Raw genomic sequence first — 22644 nt, forward strand, 5'->3', positions numbered from 1 at the left:
AGGCTGCGTTGCCCTCGCAGCTTTGTTCTCTTCTGTATTTGCTGCCCCGAGCTTTGGCAGAGGGTACCCGTGCCAAGCGCTGCTTCTGGTTTCGTAGGACGCCTCAACTCCCGCACGGAAGGCGGAGTGGAAACCTGAACCGCGGGATGCACCCTCCCAGTAGCAACCCCCTCTCTACCGGGCTAATGGTTTTGGCTCTGATAAACTGCAAACCTTCGCCCTCCTGGACAAGCCAAGCTGCGGTGGCCCTTGAACTCCTCAACGCTCCGAGCGGGAGCATCATCTCCCTTACGCCCCGCCACAACCCATCAGGACGGAGACGCGAGCGCTCTCCCAGAGCAAGACCCTTCTCCGGCGGCCAACGCAACAGCAGTGCCCCGCTGCCACGTCCCATGGGTGCTCAAAAGCGACCTGTCGCTGAAAGGGCAGGAACAAAGAGACAACCCGCAAAGGGAAGGAAATAAGTCTCCCCTTACCCCCTAATCAAGCGCCGTGGTGAAAGGCGACCATTAGAGGTTACCACACACTTCTGCAAAATGGCTCTGAACAGCGGCAAGGACTGATTGCCGGCAGATTAATGTTAATTTAAACCGTATTCAACAACACAGCTTGTACATTATCCTCTTAACCTGCAGGCCTCAGCGTTTATGGCCTGGATGGATGCTTATTTCTGACTCGCGCTCTGCTGGTAGCGTTATCAGGTTGAAGTCCACCGTTTCTTCAGATAATGTTTCTTTCCCCCCCCCTTTCCTTCACTTCTTAAATAAATTTTCGTTAAAACACTACAGATAGCACTGAAAAAGCGAGCGCAGTTCCAGTTCCCTCCCGCTGCCCTTTCCCGGCTTCTTTCTGCCCCACATTCCCGAGATGAAACGTCTCCTGCCTTGAATTAAGGCTCCACAGCTCTTCTTACAGCCCCCTCCAATTCACCAGCACCCCAGTTCCCGCTCCGGATGGGGCAAACTGGTCATCAGGCAGGCAAGAGACCTCATTTGCTCTTCCAGCTCCTTGCCACGCTGCCGCAACTCATCCTCCTTCCCGGGCTGAGCTTTGTCCCGGGCTTTCTCGTTGCCTCGCTGCTGGAAATTACCAGCTCCCTGCGACCGAGCTGAGGAGATATTCCCACGGCTGCAATCAAGCCCAATTCCGAGACTTAAATATTAAGTCTTTGAACTGCCTGAGCTGGAAATCACTAAAAGTCAGCGGCGTATTGGGTAGCGAGTACCTAATGCCCCCATTTTATCTTTGCCGGTAACCCCACCTGGCATACGGGGCTAGATGGAGCTGGAGGGACCGAGGTGGCATCCTAGCGGCCTCGAGGTAACCCAGAATCAGACATGTGGAAGAAAAGCAGCCCGCGAGCGCCCGGCCTCCGTGGCCGCGCAGAGCAAAGCAGCCCCGCGCGGCCCTCCCCGTCCCCCTGACATTTGCGGGTCTGCATCAAGACAATGATCTTGATTAAATCACATGCTTCAAGAGCTCTAGCCGGCTGCCTGGAAGGGTCGGGAAGGTTTCCCTTCCCTGAATGCACAGTTGGACAGATGTATATACTAGGGCTGAATTTCACCTTCCTCTGCGGCATCTGAGATGGGAAAGGAGCCACCAGACAGCCCGCTTGCGCGGTGATCCTCGTCCACGTGCTCCCGATCAAGCTCGTGTCAGATTTGACACCAGGAAAGAAGGTTCCCATTGGGGTAGGGCAGGAATTTGCCGTGGTGGCCGCCTGGACCCTGTCCCAGGGCTCCCCTCCCTGTACAGTGACATCAACTGTAATTAGGATCTTGGTTTCTCCTCCTCTGCCCACCAAAATTTTAACTCGTGATGTCTGAACTCGGCGTTTGCTGAGTGACGGTCGGGGGGTTTACCACAGGTGAATCCACCTGCTATAAGCCGTGATGCAAAAGGAACGAGCCCGGAGAATTTAATGGTCTCTATGCCCTGTCCTGGCTTCTCTTCTCCAAGGGAGCTGCTCGCCTCTTCGCACGAGCCCCTGACATGCGTGAGATGCTGCTGGAGAGGTGCAGCTGAGCTCCACCAGCAGTGATTCGAAACGCACCCCGTCGATATAATACCCCTCCAAGTGCAAAACGTTGGATGTGCCCGAGAAGAAGCCAGAGGAGGGCAATAAAATAAGCAAGCAGCAGCTCCTTCCCCATTGCAGTCCCTCCCAAAAACTCACCGTCGCGTTGACCTGGAGCTGGTACGCCTGCGTCACTTCATAGTCCAGCTCCCGTATCACCGACACGATGCCACGGCCGCTGTCGATGGCAAAGAAATCGGAAGGAGGTTGGAAGGAGTAAAGCACGCTGCCTCCTGCCCCCTGGTCCGGATCCGTGGCGTTCACTATGAAAATGGGAGTGCCCACTGGTGTATTCTGGAAATAAGAAATAAATAAATAAATAAATAAATAAATAAATAAATAAATAAATGGGTAAAATTGTGCACCGGCCCGTTTTCCCATCAAACGCACATCGGTGATTCCATTTGCCCGCCTAAAGGAATATCTACAGACCCGAGAACTTCAGTCCTGTATTTTCAGGACATTTATAAGTTATACAGCTGTTTTCTTTATTACAGTATTGCAGCAGCTATAATAGTTGTTACACCCTTACAATAATAGTTATACAGCTGTGGTCAAGATGGCACTCTATCACAAACCCTTATTTTCCCACCCATCATAACTTTCCAGAAAAATTACTCTCTTTGCTGACACTTGTTTTCTGCCCAAAGGCGCTTTTATTTTCAACGCCGATTCCCTCTCCGTTTTCACCACCAGGCATTAAATAAAAAATAAAATTTAAAAAAAAAAAAAAAAAAAAAGGCATTAAATGCAACGCAGAACTTTACGTAAAATCCAAAGTTATAGTTTCCACAGCAACTGCAACCTGGCCCGATTAGCGCAGGCATTAACAGTTAAACCGTCATAAAACTGGAACTAATCTACATGCATAAAATATGCAGCTGAGTGCACAAAAATCAGCAATGGCAACTGCAGTTTGGCACTTCTTATTGTTTAACTTCACAGAAGGGAGAACAATTATCCATTTTTGGTGGCACAGCTGCAAGTTCCTATGCAAATCTTAAATGCATATTCTTCTCTCTCTCTCTCTCTCTCTCTCACTCTCTCTAAAGGCAGACGCGCAGATCGCGAGCAAAAAGGCTTTGCCGGGGAGCCGGGCTGCAGGTACGCACGGATGGCCACCGTTTGGGCAAGGCCGGGTCTTTGGGCCACGTTCACGGCCGCGTGGAGGGTCGAGGAAGAGCTCAAACTTGAAAGGGAGACAGCAAAGGTCAGAAGCGAGATGTGACAGCGGCCGGTTACGGCCAGTGGGGATAAGACGGATTAGTGCTGCAAACCTCTTCCCAAGCCTCCGCGTTTTCTTGTTAACTGCGTTCGCATTAAATTATTCGTTCTCAGCTCATGGGGAAGTATCAGGAAGGGGGAAAGGAGACTCAAGGAGGTGCAGGGCTTAGAAGATGGGGCGCTGCTTCCGAGCGGAGCTTCTCCTTCTGGGGAGCTTTGGCCAAAGCTGAACAACGAACTGAGCCATTTTCAGGTTTTTTTGGGGGAACCACAAAGCTTGCAGCGAACCACTGCAAAGGCCGTCCCAGCCCACCACCTCCACTAGAAACCAGGGCTCCACGCTCGGAGGTCTGATTTCACCAGTTTAATACTGGGCGATTGCACCAGGAAAGACCCAAAGCATCTCAATTCCCCCCCGGCGAGGTTCAGGCCAGCAGAAACTCGCCTTCGAGGCAGGCGGCGGGATTTGCCGCGAGCTTGGCATCGGGCAGAGCGAGGAACCCAGGGCACATCCCGCAACTCATATTCGGGGTCCCGAAAGGAGCGCTGAGCTCCGTCCCCCTCGTCCGCGCACGTCCCTCACGCCTCCTTGCCCTTGCGCCCAGCCACACGCCATCGCGGGGACGCTCTGACATCTAAGCTCGCCTCGGGCTCCGGCAAAGCTCCGCTCTCCTTACTTCAGTGTCACTTCTGCCAAAGTGTGAGAGGTCGCAGTTCCCACCGAGATTTTTCATTTGCTTTCTTCCTCCTCGTCTCTAAATCAAACTGCTAAAGAAAGCTTCGCAGGGCACGGCCGGAGGATTATTTTTTTTAAAGCGCCTTCAAGTTGGTTGGGATTTTTTTTTTTTTTTTTGTGATCAGCAATCATAAAAGCCTAAAAGATATAGCTAGAAGTGACCTCAAAAGAGAAAACTGTCCCCGTGCTACACCTAAATCATCCCCATCCTTACAGCCTCCCCAGTGATGGAGATGCCACAGCCTCCCCAGCCCGTTTGTCCCAGCAGTTTGCTACCCTTTGCCTTACAACCGCTCGTTTTCTGGCACGCTTAGCCCACATCTGCCCTGCTGCCGTGTAAGCCCCTGACTCTGTGCCAGGCACACAGCACGTTAATCCCAGCTTGTGCGTTTGGAAAGCCCAGGAACTGGGAACCAGTCAGCTCGGGAGGCTTGTTGGGGTGGAGCAGCCTTTCTTGGGGAGCTTTGGTGGGTCTTTGATTCCTGAGCGCGCCCAAGAGGCCTCCTCAGATAGGACTAGAGCATCTCTCCATCCCTCTTAGGGCTACCTGCCTCCCCTCAAGCCATCATCAGCCGGGAGCAGTGCTGGAGCATCCCGCATCGCTCCTCGCGCCGGAGCATCCCGCATCCCTCCTCGCGCCGGAGCATCCCGCATCCCTCCTCGCGCCGGAGCATCCCGCATCCCTCCTCGCGCCGGAGCATCCCGCATCCCTCCTCGTGCTGCCGCCAGGGCACTGCTTCAACAGCCGCGGTCCGCACGCTCCATCAACTGCCTTCTCGAATTCCTCCTCCTGAGCCACCCGGGTATCAATGTCAGGACCAAGAGCATTACAAATTAACCATTAATAGGGGGAGGAGGGGAGAGACAGCCACACTGTAGATGCGGGGTTGCACGGATGAGGTCTGGGGTATATTGTCCCCGGGAATAATAATATTCGTGATGAATATGTTTCCTCTGCTTTTTAAGTGCCCTTAGCCACTCCTTTTAACATGCAAATCCGCTCCGGTCACCCGTGATTATGGGGCTGTGAAAGAGGAGAGCTTGATTTCCCCCGCATTGTATTTCATACAATAGCCCCAAAGCAGGCTTTGAAGCCACTTCATCTCCTCGTCCTTCCAAAGGAGAAGCTGCCCGGAGGGACACGGAGGTCACCAGCTTTGGTGCTGTCAGCTCCGGCCCCCCGCACACACTGCCTGAGCTCTACCTTATTTTTATCCTTATTTCACGGCTTTGCTGACCCGGTCCCTTCATTGGCCAGGATAGCAAAATCCATCCAAGCCTGGTACCGGCTCCAGACAAAGATCTGGCTGGCGCTGGGAAACAGTCACGGACATCTACGCCAAAGCATCCGAGGGGATGGGAGGAACCCCAGGGGCAGGACCGCAGCGGGGGGCAGAGGGTACCCACGAGCACGAGGGTGGGTGAAGGAGCAAAGCCCGGCGCTGGTGAATTTAGGAGAGGAGCTGAAGGGCTCCCAGACCATAAGAAGAGAGTTACAGGAGCTTGAAGCGCGGTCGCAGAGGGGGAAACCTCTGCTACTGCCCAAAGCGCACAGGTCCGTGGGAAAATTTCACGACCGAATCCCTGCCTTTATTCCCAAGGTAGGTCAAAGGATGCAGACCTGTAAGATGCGCTCTGGGTAACACGTCTTGTTTTACCCCCAGCTCAAATTCAAGCAAAAAAGAAAATAAAACAACAAACAAAGCACAAAACCTCTGGCAAGGCAAAACCCACTGTGGGACGCAAATATCCCATATCAACAGACAAAAAAAAAAAAAAAAAAAAAAAAAAAAAAAAGGTTTCATCTTCAATGTTCACGCCCAGGCAAGACACGAGGAATTTCAAATTCAAGAGGAATTGCAGATCATCTGCTTTAAAAAGCACAAGAAGTACGTCTTTAAAATCCTCTTGCCATTTCGGGGTCAAACAGGCTCAAGATATTCCTCAGCGGGAGGCCCACGGCTTTATTTCGCAAAAGACGCGGCCCATCGTCTAAACAATGGAGCAAAAAACCTCCGTATAAACAGACCGGGCTGGCTGCGGGTTTGGCGGTAAATAACTGGCAGAGGCCACATCCCGGGGAGATGCAACTGGAAAGCCCAGCTCGAGACTCATTTTTCTGCATTTTCAGCATTTGGCCCATTTATAGGACTCTTCCGCGCGTCCCTCGTGGCTGTTCTTCCTTAGCAAAGATTAATCGTGGTTTATGCTTAGTTTCCCGACAGGCAAAAATAGCAAATTCTCCCTTTTTCTGTCCAGAAAATGAAAAAAGAAATGCAGACAGATGACAGCCTACAGGTGCTTGTGGCAAACAGGTGAGTTTTCTACACGAGCCGCCAAATTTTGTCATTTTTAAGGCTTTCGACTCCCTCCAGCAGCCAGCGATGAAGCTTCGCCGCTCACCACAGGAAAAAAAAAAAAAAAAAAAAAAAAAAAAAAAGAACTGGTGACAAAACTGTGTCATATCATTAAATCTTTGTTACGACGCCAGCAGATGCAGGATAAAAATAAACCGGCAGACAGATGCCTCCCGCGAAGGAGGAGGAGGAGGGCAAACAGGAGCAGGACCCGCTCCCGACCCATCTCCAGTACCCCATCCTTCATCCCAGAGCTCAGCGGGAGCGGGTCCAGCATCCAGAACCCCCCCCCAAAGCAGGTCATAGAACCATAGAATTGTCTAGGTTGGAAGAGACCCTTGGGATCATCGAGTCCAACCATCTACCCTACTCTACAAAGTTCTCCCCTACACCATATCCCCCAACACCACATCTAAACGTCTCTTAAACACATCCCGGGATGGTGACTCAACCACCTCCCTGGGCAGTCTATTCCAATGCCCGACCACTCTTTCTGTGAAAAATTCTTTCCTGATGTTCAGTCTAAACCTACCCTGTTGGAGCTTGAAGCCATTCCCTCTCGTTCTGTCAAAGGAGGGTCCAAGAGGGAGAGGTCTGCGGTGAACCGGCTGTAATACCGCGGAGCCGCCCGGGTTGGGGATGCGGTGCGAGGGTTGCAAGGCAACCAGGCCGTCCTTCATTTCGCGATAAACGAATCAAAGCGCTGCAAACTCTTGCAAAAATCGTATAGGAAGAAATTTCTGGGGTCCCGCCTGCCCAAAAGAAACGTGGGATGGTAATAGCGTGTTTGACACGGGGCTACCCAAAGCACCGGGAAGGCAAAACCAAAAGCAAAGAGCTACAAGAGCCAAAATCTCTAACCATCGTGAGACTACTCTGTTTCAGTGGATTACCAACAGCGGAGATAAACCTGGATGAAAACACGGTATGAACAACCCGAAAACCCCCACGAAGGGCTGTTGCTGCACAAGGAGGTGGCAAAGGAGAGACCAAGACCTTATGCCTCTCACACCAACACAGCAGTACAAGGCAACACGCGCCTTCGAGCGACCAGAAAGAAGTTGTTTTTCCATCCAAAAGCTCTCATAGCTACGGACCCTTCCATGGCCCACCGCAGCAAACACCTCCCCCTGGCCAGGGCTGTCACCTCCCGTGCCACCCTCCAGCACGAGCGACCAGACACGGACTTGCCCTGCTCTAACCCCGGCACGTTGACAACGGGGACACCAAAGCCTTTTACAATATTCTCCGCAAAAGGGATGAAGAAAAGGTCATCAGAAAAAAAATTAAAATATTAAAATTTGAAATTTTAAAATATTCACACCTCGCGCTCCGGCCGCACCTATAGTCTTTAACATCTTATTGCGAGTCCTGCTATAAAATATAATAAAAATAAATAAATCAGTATAAAATAAATTTTATAGTAATAAAGTTTCTGGTGGATGCTGCTCCGACGCGAGGCGGCAATACGAGATGGATTGCGACCAGGAGGAGACGCAGCCTCTGGAGGTGCCACGTGCCCTCCCGGGCAGATTCCACAGCCGAACAGGAGTGGCGCTGAGGCAGAGCTCCCTAAAAATATTGGAGTACGATCTTCTCTTGTCTACCACCGAACGTTCCCCGAGGGCTGCAGGATCAGCTCTGCTGGGGCAAGGGCTGGAGCTGGAGAAGCACCAAGGACCAAAGCAGCATCAGGACCACGCCAACACAATGAGGACCAGAGACGGACTGGGTGAGGAGGGGAAAACAAAACACCGCCTCCTCAAATCAAGGAAAACTTTTTTTTTTGGGGGGGGGAACAATTTTTAAGGCACATATAAAGCTATGCATGAGCTCTTTTTTTTTTTTTTCCTCCCCACGCAGGACTAACGAGAAAAGGCTGTTTGGCAGAAAAGCCGACGTCCGCTCTGCTCCCAGAGCGTATAAACCCCCTCCGGTTGCCAGACCGCCACTCGCCCCGCTAACGGAGCGAGATTCGCACGCCGCCTTCCCGAGCTTTCCACCATAGCGAAACCATTTCACGGGCCGCGGGCCGCCAACACCTCTGACGTGCCTTGATCCATCCGTCTCGTCTAACCGGCCCGACACCGGCCGCCCCGCGGGCAAAGGGCTGTGAAGGATGGGGGGGGAAAATACGTGGCTCCGACTTTTTTTTTTTTTTTTTTTTTCACAGCGGGGTCAGATAGACGTAAAGGTGGGAGATGAAGCGGTGGAGATGTGGGAGTTAATTCCTCTGCTACTCCCTTCCCTTAAAAACATCCACCTTCCCAACCTACAAGGCTTCGCTTGGGCGCTAGAAAGAATTATTCGGGTTTATTTGGGGATGGTCCCCCTCCAAACCAACTGCCCGTCTCCGGTGGCTGACCACGTAGAGGACCTCCATCTGACCCTCCCGGGGCAAAGTCACCCAGCAGAAGGCGGGAAGAGATGATTAGGATGCGGATGCGCGCCTGCCGTACCCCATGCAAATAATGCGGAAAAACGGCAGGCAATCTGGCCGAACAGCTGTCGGAAGGTCGACGGGATGAGAGGAGGAGACGCAAACGGACCGGGGGGCACACAGCGATGGGCACGAGGGCTGGAGCACCGAAACCGTCTCGCCAGCCCTGTTTTCAGGCTCCTGGTGGGTTTTTTTCCACCCCCCACCCCCCCTCCCCGCGCTGTCCCTGCCATCAAGGCAGGAGCCGACCGCTCCCATCAGGAGATGCTTCGCTGCTTCGTGCTCCCGTTATATCGCAGGTCAACCTATTACTCTTAAATAATTCCCTGCTGCTGTTCCTGGCGGCTCTTTTCAGGGCAGACAAGACAAAAAAAAAAAAAAAAAAAAAAAGGAGCTTTGTGCTCCGCTAAAAGCCACCTCAGACATCCCCCTCTGCTCGAGTCAAAGGGGTTTTTGCCCATCCCAACTCATCGCAGGGCAGGAAAGGGGGTTCGATGCCTCCTGCTCAAGGCAGGGCATCCCAGAGGCGCCGTGAAACAGAGCTGATGCTGAATCCAAGTGCTCCGCTTACTACCGCTGAAATCCCGGCTCACTCCTCCCTGGGCTGCCCGGGATGGATTTAAGTCACCTATTCCCATCCGGGTTTCGTTTGCTGCACGCAAAAAAAAAAAAAAAAAAAAAAAAGCTGCAGAGGCAGAATGAGCACCAGCCCCTCTTCCAAGCCGTGCCGAGAGGATAAAGAATCCCCAGGTTTTGGGTTCCCTCCCCAGGCTGCGGCTCAGAAGAGCCCCACTACCAGGCTGGGTCCCTCCCACGCTCGCACGGATGCGCGCAGACTTCCCAATTCCCCTATTCTTTATTACACTTTTAATTACATTTATTAATTGCATTACCGCTGGCCCGAGCCAAGCAATTTCCAATTTCAAAGTTTGATTTTAAAACCTGATAATTTTCTTTTTTTTTTTTTTTTATTTTTTTTTTGTTGCTGAAATTCACCCCACCTTTCAATCAGCTCTCGTTAATATGTATCTCTTGTTGCTCTCTCTATTAAGTGACCTCCCTCATTATCGGGTGACACTGGCAAACGGCCACCGCAGAGCTATAATTCAATTGAAGGGCTTTTGAAAACACCATAAACACAGCTGGAATAGACGCGCTGCTGGAGCCAGAGGCTGAATTAGCGCCCGGATAACGGCACGGAGAGCTGAGCTCCCTTCTTCACGGCCGACACATCCCCACCCTGGCGGGGAATCGGCCGCCCTGGCAGGACAACGGCGCTCAGCGGGCAGAGGGCGAGCAGGGCATGGATGGGAGAGGATGCTCTGGTATCCCACGGGATAAAGCTGCTGGCATTTTCCAGCCCAGAGCTGCCCTGTTTCCCACCGACGATAACTCTGTCCTTACCAGCACAGGGCTGGGATGGGTGATCTACGGCACGGCGTCCCCACAAGCTGGAGGCACAGCGGCTCTGTCACCTCCCCTCGGTGGCACCCGTCGCTTCCGCAGAGCGTGGCTCGAGGGGCAAACCCAGGAGAGGCACGAGAGGGCAGGTGGGAGAGGAAGGAAACGCAAAGAAGAAAATAAAGAAGCCCACAACGTTCCTCCTCTTATTTATAACTTCCCAACTGGCTCTGGCCGCTGTCCTTTCCAGGCAGTGACGCAGTAAGCGGGACCTGTCACCCCCCTGCTCGCCGCTCTAGGAAGCGACAGTGGCCGCACGGCGCAAGCGCTCATCCAGGACGGGGTTGTAGTTGGAAGAGAAAGCGAGGGGAGGAAAAGCACCATACAGAATCACAGGATCTCCTAGATTGGAAAAGCCCTGTAAGATCATCTAGTCCATTAACCTGCCAAGCCCACCGCTAAACCACGTCCCTCAGCATTATGTCTACACGACCCTTAAATACCCCCAGGGATGGGGACTCCGCCACTGCCCTGGGTAACGCCTTCCAATGCCCGATGACCCTTTCGGTAAGGAAATTCTTCCTAATATCCAATCTAAACTTCCCCTGGGGCAACTTGAGGCCGTTTCCTCTTGTCCTATCACTTGTTACTTGGGAGCAGAGACCGACCCCCCTCGCTACACCCTCCTTGCAGGGAGCTGTAGAGAGCGAGAAGGTCTCCCCTCAGCCTCCATTTCTCCAGGCTGAACACCCCCAGTTCCCTCAGCCGCTCCTCATCAGACATGTGCTCCAGACCCCTCACCAGCTCCGTTGACCTTCTCTGGACACGCTCCAGCGCCTCAATGTCTTTCTTGTGGTGGGGAAGAGCTCTATGAGACGAGATACGGCTGGTAGCTCCTACCACAGAGAGTTAAAGGCGATGGCCGAGGCGCTCGGCGGGACCGTTCCTGCTGTTTTTTGGCAGCCCGGGGGCCCAACCAACAGGACTTCTTCAACGGAAGTGACTTCAGACCTCCCAGCCACATCAACTCCAGGTGAAATAACGAAAACCTCAGCGTAGCCCTCGGCTGATAGGGAATTAAAGGGAAGCGGCACCATTAACACTTCCCACAAGACTGACAGACGATAGATCCCGCTCTATTCTCTCCCTCTCATCTTTCTACCGGCCAACAGTCTTGGGTGGAAAAGGGCGACAGAATCAAAGTCACGTACATCATCTTCCCTACGCCGCATGACTTGGTGCGCTGTGAAGTTGATTAACACACCGAATAATTCAAACCCAACACCGTCAGCTAGCATGCAGCCCTCAAAGTGCCATCGTAAACACGGAATATTATCAAGCGAGTGTGGTTTTTTTTTAATGGCTTCTTGCTGGGAGCTTGCAAGTCTTTTCCCGTTATTTGACGTTTTTACCAATCATCCGGAAAGGTAAAAGCGGAGAGGTTGGGAGATGGGTAAACAACAAAGGGCGCAGCCCATCGACACCCAGCAAATTGCTGGCAACTGCTTTGAACCAATATCTGTACTTTCACGTTATAAAAAAAAAATAAAAATAAAAAAAATTACAGAGTCCTATATCTGAACGATAAAAATACAGCTCTCCTAGGAAGGGGGATCACCGACTGTTTCCCACTGCCCTGGGAGGGGACAGAAGAAAAGGACGGCGAAGCAACCGCCACTTCACTAAGTCGGCGCCCGCGGCCAAATCCTGCTGGCCAAGCCGCGTTTCTCTCCCATTTCTGCCCATTATCCACCTCCAGCCTTCGAGGAGGCGGGCAGGACCGGCGCAAGGGTTGGGAAGCAGCCCCGCGCTGCCCTACCTGGGCTGCTATCCTCTCAGTCCCAATTTCGGAGACGGCAGATGGGAAACCCGAGATGGTCTAACGAGACGTTTGAAAGTCAGAGGCAAACACCGAGAAGGCGAAAACCTGGCAGTCGGAGAGGCTCCTGGCTTCCACGGCACCGCTTCCCTCCTGCTGGTGCGTTTTTTTTCCTGCTGGAAGAGGGCGTTCGGAGCCATCTCCCCCCGCTTTTGCAAGGGCATACACCGCAGATGGCCCGGCACCCCTCGGGCTGTAATCTTGCTGGAGACGGTGGGCACGGACCCGGCGGGTCCAGGTGGCCACAGTCAAGCTCTCCAATCCTCCCTCTGCTCTCAGCGCTGGCAGAGGCGGGGTTTGTCCAGGGAAGCGAAGGCAGCCCTGAGCCGCAGAAGACTTTCCGCTATCCTTTCCCTCAATATTACAATTCAGCGGCAAAATCAAGTCACCGGTATCGTTTACCGCTACCAACCAACCAACCAAGGGAAGAAATTCCTCTTCCAATTTCTGCTTGGGGGGGGGGGGGGGGTGATACCGCACTTTTTACATCCCATTTTATTTGCAGGTCGCTACTGACTTTCAACTTTCTCAACCCAGGGAGAGGTCACCGCGGTGGGTTGAGTTAACGCACTGGCCCTTAAGTTGGGGATGAAGGACGGCTGGTAGCAGCACACCAACCTCCGGCAGCTCTCCGTGCTGGAGCCGGGGAGGACGGGAGCGGTAACGAGGCAGTAACGAGGGTTACTCTTAACGGCAGCTTGTCCCCGTTGCTTCATCTGGGTAACCCTCGCTGCAAACTGGTACCCCCACGGGAGCCCATGGGGTGACGCTCCGGATTGCAAATGACTTCCATTAAGGCAGAGCGTTAATACAATGCATTACAAATGGAACCCTAACGACAGGACACTGGCAGCACCGCTTCCACTTGATATTAATTGGGTGACACTTTCTTTTAATGGTACATTAATTAATGCGGAATATCAACGGAAGTCCACGACACCCGCATTAATACAAATGAATTCATTATCATCGGCGTTATTACAAGAGATGACAAATAAATCTGTAACAGTGGGGCCCTTCAAATAATAGCCACGAATCATTAGCTGTTGCGTTCATTTATAAAGCATACAGCAAATATATACGGGCAATCTGTAGATGCTTATCTGTTCGCGCCATCCCAGCCCGGTAGCTGTCTCTCGAGCCACCTTGGAGGAGGACCCAGTGGCCAACCCAGCTGGCCAAGGAGAAACTGGGATTTGCTTTCACATCAACTCACCGCCAGGGCTTCTCGCTACCTCTTCTTATTCCCCCCACGCGCTCAATGACCATCTCGAGGCTTCGAAAGACCCTCTCATTTGGCACGTGTGGTCCTGTAAAAAGGATCACCTTTCTTTCCTCCATCTCCTGCGCTGCCATTTTAGCCGGGCAGATAGACACCTGCCCGCTTTACCACCTTATTTATTTATTTTACTGCTTATTTAGCCCCCTGTTCTGGTAGAAAAGCTAAAAGCGCCTTTCGCGGCACTGAGCGGCTCCGCTTCTGACCACAGGTGGAGCGAGTAATCCGTCCTTGGGAAAAATAAGAGCGAAAAACCTCTCTTTGAAGTCTGGGATTTGTAGGTCCCAAAGATCCATCAAAAAAAGAGACTCCAGCGAGAGCCTCTGCAGCAGCCCGCGGACAGGTATCGCGCTCAACGCGAGCCAGGGCAAAATCCATACAGCTGCGCCGAATCAAAAAATAAATAAATAAATACATAAAATATTTCCCTGTCTTCCTGTGGATGGCTTTATTACCGGAGGAGGGATCGATAACAGTTCAGCTCAGGTCTCCTCGTCGGGCTTCGCTCTTGCTGAAACGCTCGTGTTAAAAGAGCAAACTCCAGCGCGAAGCGCTTCCGTCGGGCCATGTCGCGACATGGTTCCCGGTTCCCCCCCCCCGGAGGCACTCCAGCAATGAGGATGCCACTCTCCCACGAGAGCTAGCACCCCAATTTGCCGTCTCCCACCACCTCCACGGCGCTAACAGGCAGAAAGAGCAGGCAAAGGAACACGTGGGGGAATATATATATATCTTAAATACAATATATGAAGATTTACTGACTTGTCCTTGAACATCTGGAGCAGGAAAACCCTGCTAGAGCTAGAGCGAGCTAATTAAGACACACAATAAGGATGGGAAATCTAACGGCCCAAAGGAGGAAGAAACGGGAAGGAAAGCATCGACTCTCCCAGTTCACCCAGCGTAAGGTACGGCGTACGCACCACAGGCTCCAAACTCATCTCTGCCGGCACGCACGCTATGAAAAACGGGTTTTATCAACACACAACCCCCCCCAGTTTTACCTGCTTTCACCCGAGAACTCCCAAGCGTGCTTTAGCGCTGCACCCAGGCGCAGAGCAGCTTTGTGTCACTGTCCCCATCGATGCCACCTGCCCGCGTTGGGGATGAGGCACCCTCAGGACAGAGCCTGCCCTCTGCTACAAGCAGAAGATGCTCCTCTCACTCTGCACAACACATTTAGGTTTTGTTTGGGGTTTTTTTGGGTTTGTTTCTTTTTTTTTTTTTTTTTTTTTTTTTTTTTCCACACCTTCTTACGACAATAAGGTTTTTTCCCACCTGGGAAGGTCAGAGGCGAAGACCTCAGCCAGCAGTGCCGGCAGGAAAAATTGTGCGAGAGCCCGGAGGTTAACGTGGTGAATAAACTCCCACAGGATGCACGGAGCATCAGGAGCCAACCTGCCTCAAAAAGGAGAGAAAAATTGGGAACGCGGCAAAGTTTGTAAAGGGAAAAAGCACCTCGTGTCAGACCGGACCCTCGTGGTCAGCTCTGGAATAATAAAAGAGCATCCTTCACAGCCAAACAGGGACTGAGGACTGATGCTCTGAATTTACTGAGACTATGCTAACCACGCAGACTCCCCCCAACCCCCCCCCAGCAGTTATTTGGGAAGTGGAAAAGCAATATTAGCGCGAAAAGGGCCAATAAAGTCATCGGCCTCTTGAGGACAGAACAGAGAGGCAAGCGATCCTTGCCTCTACCTACAGGTGGGGGAAGTTATAAAGCATCGCGCACCCCTAGTAAATTTACTGGCACTGTCATTTTTTTTATTATTTTCTTTTTTTCGGCATTAAATTAAAAGTTTTCGATCCTACCCTGAGGAAAGGATGGACAGATCCGCTCCCACCGCTGGGAGCGGCACCTTCCACGCGGGTGATGGGGAAAAGGCGGCTCCGAAAAGCGTTTGTTCCGAGATGCCGTCTTCTCGGTTCACAGTTCTCCATCATTTCTTCCCCTCTCCCCGTCAGCAACGCGCCCCCCGCCCCGAGCTGGGATTAAAACATAGAGGGCTCGTTTGTGGCAATACAGCTCTCCGAATCGCTCAACTTTTGGGTTCTTTTCTATCGGCTTTGCTTTGCTTTAACGCAGGCCGCCATCTCGGTGCGTCGGCTTGGGATGATTGCGTTCACGTTGTGCCTTTTCCTCCTCTAACAGTATTCCTGCTGAAAAGGATTTTTCCCAGAAGACTCGGGCTCACCGGCTGCATTGCTGGGCACATCTGGGCGAATTAAAGGAGCAATGTTTTGGAATTCCCTTCATTCACTCGAGGCCCAAACCCCTCGGCTCAGGGCACCACCTGGGCGGTGGGAAACAGGCGCAAATCCAGCTTAATCCCCCCGAACCTCACCTGAGCAATGGGGTTAAGCCTATTCTTTTCACGTGGGTCACTTCGGTTCTCCTCTGCCCTCACTCACAGCCGAGAAAATGGATTATTGGCTCAACTTTGTTTCTTAAGCATCACTGGCTTATTGGTTACAAACATTAACCAGAACTCACAGCAATTGCAAATAAACCAGCGCTTCCCCTCTCTTCTTTCGCTGTTTCTCACCTCTTTGTCATCACCATCCGAAGCTTATCACCGATGTCCGGCAGGGACCTGCTGTCTCTCAGCCTTAGGTGAGCTCAAGTTTCTAAGCCCACCTAAGCTTCTCTCCCCATCCCTGTCCCCCCAGGACAGCGAAGGCAAACAGCTCCAAATCTAAGGTGTGTGCTCTGCAACCCTCGACGTGCCCCAAGCTCTCCTTTGGCCGACTCCAAAATCTGAATGAGGCATATCAGGACAGGCACCGGTCAACCTCAACCTCCAGGCGTGACCTTGAAGACCTTCAGGTGACTCATTTTGGCAAAAAAGCAGCCCCCAGGGGAGAAGCGCAGCGCACCCTACTCGGCACGATGCTGTTACACCAGGAATGCCATCAGCCAGCACAGACCCAACTCATTGTACTTATAAAGTCTGAAGATGGGGATAAGCTAAACGATCCCGGCGTCGGCTGTACTTAGGGAATGACATTACCACCCCTCGTTTACATGGCTAAGACATGACGAACCCCCACCACCAAAGCACAGCACACCAATTCCTGCTCTGACACACGGTGTCCCCATTTTAAACGAAGGCTGGAGGAGCTGCTTTTGAAGAGGTGGCCCCAAAGTGTGCAGGTACCCGTGCCAAGTCGATATCCCGGAGGAACTGCACACTTTAAATACCTTCTCCTGGCGCGATGAACGGCGTTGCGCTACCGAAGGAATGAAATCGGCTATTTTTGCCTCTAAATCCCCAAAGAACAACCCCACTGGGAGCTGGAGAGACCTTTCAAGCCACGGCAAAGCCTGGGGCTGCAACGAGGCGGTGGAGGCAGAGCGTGGTACGGCAGGAACGTCGGCACGGGACGTAGTCAGGGCTGGTCGCCTCATCGGTTGAGTCACAGCACAAACAGCTTAATTCTAATGACAGTTTTCAAAACCTCAGCTTACCAAGTGGATTCACAAAAGCAGTCATGTTGGACATGGCTTAGATGCATCCTCATATTAAAAATAACAACTTTCTCCTTTTCTCTCTTATTCCTTAAACCTCTCATCCCCGAGAGCAATGCAAAACACCCAGAAACACCAGGACAGGTTTTCAGAGACTGACCTAGACACTTCCCTCCCAGCCTCTCTCTTGCCGCGACCTGCGTGTCGGGACATGGCGATGTGCCCCCACTGCCACGTGGAGGAACCACCACGCTTGGCCCTGATGCCAGGAGTAAGCCAAAAAAGATCCATTTTTCTTTCATGCCGTTCATTTCCAGGCTGAAGCTGGAGGCATGAAGTCCCACCCAGAGCACTTGGCCTGAGATACATCCATGCCTGCCTTCCGTAAAAGACCTTGTTGGGTAGATCTAGCTGTGGCAGAAGAAAGCATGAGCCACGTGGCCACAAGCTCGTTGTCCCTTGCACGTTACTCTTCACGGGAGCACAAAGCAGTTACTGTGTGAGGCTCCCCTCGTTTTTCCCTTCTCTTCTTCGGAAGGACCATTGGCCCAGGACTTTCCAAAGGGATGCTCCTTATGCTCTCCTAGACCTGCCTCCTCCCCTCAGCTCTGCTCATCGCGCTTTTTGCCCTAACGAGGCTTCAGACCTTTGTCAGGGGCACGCTGGTGCCTCTCTGCTTGCAGAAAAGCTTTGTGGATAAACTTTCGTACAAGCAAGTCATTATAATACCCATAGCTCAGTAATGCTACATTAAACATCATCCTAAATTGTCCACACGCTCCATGAGAGCTCCAGAGGATATCCTTGAAGGCTTCTACACTAGGGGAACAGCATGGGCTTTACCTCTCGCCTTGAGAGCCCTCTCCTAAAGCCTCCTGTCTCCCTCAGAAGCTCCTTGAGCTCCAGCAATCCTGTCCTCTGCAGTCCTGGGCTGCATTTGGCATCGTTAGGCTTTCAAACCTCCCCCTCGGTCAAGAGAAAGCCTCTCCAACCGCTCAAAAACCCACCGGGTTCCCCTTCAAACTACTCCCTAACCTCAGTTTTGGGAGGGATGGTAGCAAAAACCAAACCGCCCTCCGCTTGGCACGTTACAACACAACCTGAAGCTGTCCCCAGCCCAGCGGGAACATCCCCAGCCACCAGCAGCACAGGTGTCCCCCAAGCTCCTTGCTCAGCGCCAATGGGCCGTGGCTGCCCCCTCGCTCCCCTCTTGCTGCTCTTATCAGCTTTTGGGGCAAGGACGGCGCTTTTTGCCGCAATCCTGTGCATCTGCCCGAGGCTTCATAACTCTACGTTAAGGCGAACAATTTTTCTCTTTAATTTCTAATAGCGCTGCCAAAGGGATCAGCCTTTGCAATGCAGCCCGAAGAAGCGACCGAGCGCACTGCGAAGTCGCAACGGAAGAGAGGTCAAAGCGATCCATCGGGGACGTGAATTGTGCCAAGCAGCTTTTCAGTGTTTGGTTTTTTTTGGGTTTTTTTGGTTTTTTTTTTTTTTTTTTAAATAGCTGGGATTTTATTATAAAAGCACTCAATATTGGGTTGGGCTGGGGTTTGTTTGTTTTTTTTTTTGGTTTTTTTTTTTTTTTTTTTTAAGGAGCCCCTATCTCTGAACGCCCCTAGGACCCATCACAAGGGCCAAGGCAGTTGGGTCCTACAGCCTCACCATAGCATCTCCCACGGGGATAATACACCAGTAAAAGGCTCAGAAAGCACCGGTGTGAAAAGCACGTTCCAGCAAGGGATCTCTACGTTAAAGAACAGGAAAAAAGTGACAAAGGAGAAAGAGAAAAAGGAAAGGAGAAAGAAAAAAAGCTGCGTTTTGGCCCTTTTCTAGAAACACAGGGACAAATCCCTCCTTCCCTCTCTTAGTTCATGACGTCTTTTTGCCAACCAGCAGAGGAGATGCCAGCTCTGCCAGCATCCTTGCCAGGGCCAAGGAATTAGCACGGCTTAAACCTTTGGCATTACCTGGGGGGGAGAAAAAAAAAAAACAAAACAAAACACCACAAAACCCCAAACAACCACCAAAATCCACACAACCCTACAAAGCCTTATTTGCTGAAACCTTTCGCTTTGAGACATTGGCTGCAGTCAACAGCCGTTTCCCGAGCGCTGACATCCCTCCGGCGGAATCAGACTAAGCCTTATCATACACGACCGTGGCTGCGGACGGTGACCGGGAGAGGGTCAGGCTCTTTTGCCAAGGCAGGAAAAACCCAACCCTGCCACACCACAGCCCTCCGAGCCCTCCTGCTACGGCTCCCGTTCCCCTTTCTCCGCTGATTACAAAAGCTCAACCCTTCTGCTGATTACAGCTGATGGTCCTGGCTGGTTTTTGCCCCTCCAGACCAGAACCTCTATTATCGAGGGTCTGTTTTTTTTTTTTTTTTAAAAGGTTTGGTTTTTCCGACTGTTTTTTTTTTTTTTTTTTTTTTTTTTTTTCCAGCTCAGCTAGCGAGTTTATTATTTGCTTGGGCTCTTTCCTACTCTGTCTGGATGTGCTGATGGATTTCGGTGCTTGCCAGAATCCAGCAAAACCAGGCTCGCTGGGTGGTATTAACTTCTAACCCCCGTGTAAAAATAGCTGCAATAAAGCAGAGTGAATAATATAAGCTTCACCTAATGTAACTTTGATTAAAAAGTGCTGCCCTCTCTATCACTCCTGGGTGGTAGCTCCAAAGAAACGTCCTTCCCGAGGGCTGGAAAGCCTGCGAGGTCTGGGGAGAGAAGAGCCGATACAACACCGGCACATCCCAGAGATGCTGCCGAGCCCAAAGGGGAAGGTGGAGGGAGCAACCCCAGAGGAAAAGGCAACAAAAACAGGGGGAAAAAAAAAAGAAAAAAAGAGACAGATCCCTCCCACCTCCTGGTAGCAGAGGCAGTCGAAAGGCAGCTTAGCGGGGCAGCCCGCAGACCCTCCCTCCTGCGGCTTTAACCCGGCTGCAGGACCAAAGCAGCGAGGTCCAGGGCAGAGAAGCATCATCCTTTCCCTCGGATGCAAAAATCTCCACGTATTTAATTATTCTCCTCTTCACTCCTGGTGGCGGCAGAGTGTGGCAGGAGCCGTTTCGTTACGGCGTGCAGGAGGAGGCAGAAAAGGTTTTAATTTCACGCCTCGCACCAGGCGCTGCAATTTTGGACACTGTTTGTTATCTGACTTCTGGCCCTATCTCTGGTCCCCGGCGCTCCTCAGGCAGCCGCGGCCAGTTGGCTTTTTAATTTATTCTCTACTAGGATGGGGATTCTGTTCAAGTGAGAGCCCTCACCGGCCAGGCGTGCTGTTTTAATAACAAAATGCCTCCCGGTTTGGAGGTGCGACTTTGTGCCAGGTTAAAAGTACAGCACCTGCCACCTCTTGCGGGGTTGGGGATGGCTGCAGCTCCTGTGCCGCAGCGGACGGGGCTGAAGGAAACCCCACTGCTGTAAATCACCATTTCCTTCAACTTTCCTCTACCTAGAAAGAAAAAGGGACAAATCCCCGAGGGCTAAAACCAATTGCCCTTCCCCAGACGGCTGAACCGTAACCCCTGAATGAAAGGGCCACCTCCCGGAAAGTGAGAGGAAGCTCACGGTTGCTGCACCGGTACCTTCATCGTCATCAAAACTACCCAAGACCAGGAAATTCCTTGCTCAAGGCCCCGAGGTCAAACCTTTCTTGGTCCATATTTGGTTGTTGGGCTGCGTTTTTGGTTGGTTTTTTTTTTTGGTTTACCACTTTGTCCATGTCTTTAAGGAAAATCTGCTGCGGTACAGAAGGCCTCCGAAAAAGGTGTTTGCTCTCCCCGGCGACTCTCGGGACCTAGAAGTGTCAGCAGAAATCTCCGTTTTCATTCTTTAATGGCACCTTCGAGCCCCTTTCCTTATAATTCAGACTGGAAGAACACGAAGATTGGAGAGTGCCCGTCCTTTGCGCCTGCGATGCTGCTGGTCCACGAGCTCCCAATCTCCAAGGCATCCCCTAAAACCCACGCCGACTGATCCTAACTAGGAGAGACGTCTCCAAAGCTTTCCCCCTTGCTTTCTCCATTAACGCCCTGCGCAGACCCAGGCTCTTCCAAAGAGCAACTTGGGCAAGTTTTAGCCCAAAACCTCTCAGGTAGACACAGCTGCTGATTTTCAGTCTGCGTTATGACGCACTTTGGGCTTGTGTCTACCCAAAGCACAGCTTGCTTGGACACCTGTGCCTGGTCCGACTTGGTCTGGTACCTCTCTGCAGGTGGCCACGGCTCAGGCAGATGGGTCCTCATTCCCCAGCGGAGGATGGAGGATGGTTTGGGAAACGGCTGCCTCCAGCTCTCCAGGCTCATCCTTCTCACAGCACCGAGGCAGAGAATTCCCTTTGTTTTCAGCATAAGCAAAAAAACAAGGCAGAAGGTCACATTGGCAGGCTGGGGAGCCACAGGATCCTCCTCACACTGGATGACACACAGAAAAAACCCCAAACCACAAAATAACACCCCCCCCCCAAAAAAAAAAAAAAAAAACGGACTGAGCACCTTTAAGATGATCACACCCCAGGGGAAAATTCTCCCCAAAATTTTTGTTGCGTAAAACAACTTCTTCGCAAACCCCGACCCCTCTTTCTCTTTCTTCCAGGGTGGTTTGTCGATACAGGAGTTTAGATCGCTGGCGAAGGGCTCGGGATGAAAGAAATCGAGAGTAGGTAATTGCCGCGTGAAAATGACAGCGCAGCGATTTACACAGACGAAAACGGACGGCGGAATACCAAGAGGCAGCCGACAGCGGAGAATCAATACCTCCCCCCAAGAGGTGGGATTATTAGGGAGAGAAAGGGGCTTGAAAGATCCGTAAGTGCCTGACGACTGACTATTTCCACGCCACCCGGTCGCTGAATGAGAATTGCCTTACGGAGGGGATGTCGGGTCCCTTTCCCAGGGCGTGCGTTTAGCCTGGGGATGCTGCCACAGCCCTGCCAAGAGCCGCAGGGCCGGATGGTGAAACAACTGCCCCATCGCCTCCTTCCAGCGAAGGCTCGAGACCCCCCCCCCCCCCCCCCCCCGGCAAGAGGAAGGTCTTCTCCCTCTGGGGTGCATCCCGCTCCGGCGGCGGATGGTGCCAGGTAACGTCCCGACGGGGATTTTAAGTGAAGCAGGCTCCTGCGTTTTTCTCAGAAGCGCGTTAAAAAGAGGCAGCAGGAGAAAAACCGGGGTTTACAATTCTTCTTTCGGTTTTGCCAGCGTACCCCCGAGCATCCCTGCCAGCCACCGACAAATCAGATTTGTCAGTTCCCCTCATTTCCTATAAAAGACAGTCGTGTTCCATCAGCATCTTTTAAAGAGCAATTTCCACGCTTTGCTCAACTCCACCACGCTGTAGCCACACGCGAGGTCCATCCTACACAGCCTTCGACATCCCCAGAAAAATGACGAGTGTATCTGTTTTACGCCTCTCCGTAAAGCCACAGGAAACCACCAGGATCTCCTCCAGCGTTCCCAAGCCACAATTCCTTCTGTTTTGAGCCCCAGCAGAGCCCGTCACCTACACAAGCCATCCTGTTCTCCAGGGACAGCCGAGCACCCGAGCATCCTAGAAGCTAAGACGACACCACAGGACAACAATCTCACTTTCCTTCCCCCCCACCCCGATACGGCAGGCGTAACACCTGCAAAAGCATCCTCAGGCTCAGTCTCTCGGAAAACACAAATTCGCGTGCCTCCAGCCGAAGATCTGCCCTCCGAAGGTGAAGGCAGCTTTATTTTTAAACGCGCATGCCTCTGGGCATTTGAGGTTTTTGACGGAGCGTGGGTTTCACG

The 22644-nt window shown here is 52.1% G+C and overlaps 1 protein-coding gene across 1 annotated transcript in view; it reads right to left on the reverse strand.

Annotated features, from left to right (window-relative positions):
• CDH23 (cadherin related 23) overlaps positions 1–22644 on the reverse strand; it is a gene marked incomplete at its 5' end in the record, with an annotated part of 203926 nt that overhangs the window by 113753 nt on the left and 67529 nt on the right. Inside the window, one exon of the mRNA XM_082486729.1 lies at positions 2180–2374. Within this exon, the coding sequence (XP_082342855.1) occupies positions 2180–2374 (195 nt within the window). The remainder of the gene's footprint in view (positions 1–2179; positions 2375–22644) is intronic.

The sequence above is a fragment of the Vanellus vanellus genome, assembly GCF_965231255.1.
Source record: "Vanellus vanellus genome assembly, chromosome: 7".
NCBI lineage: Eukaryota > Metazoa > Chordata > Aves > Charadriiformes > Charadriidae > Vanellus > Vanellus vanellus.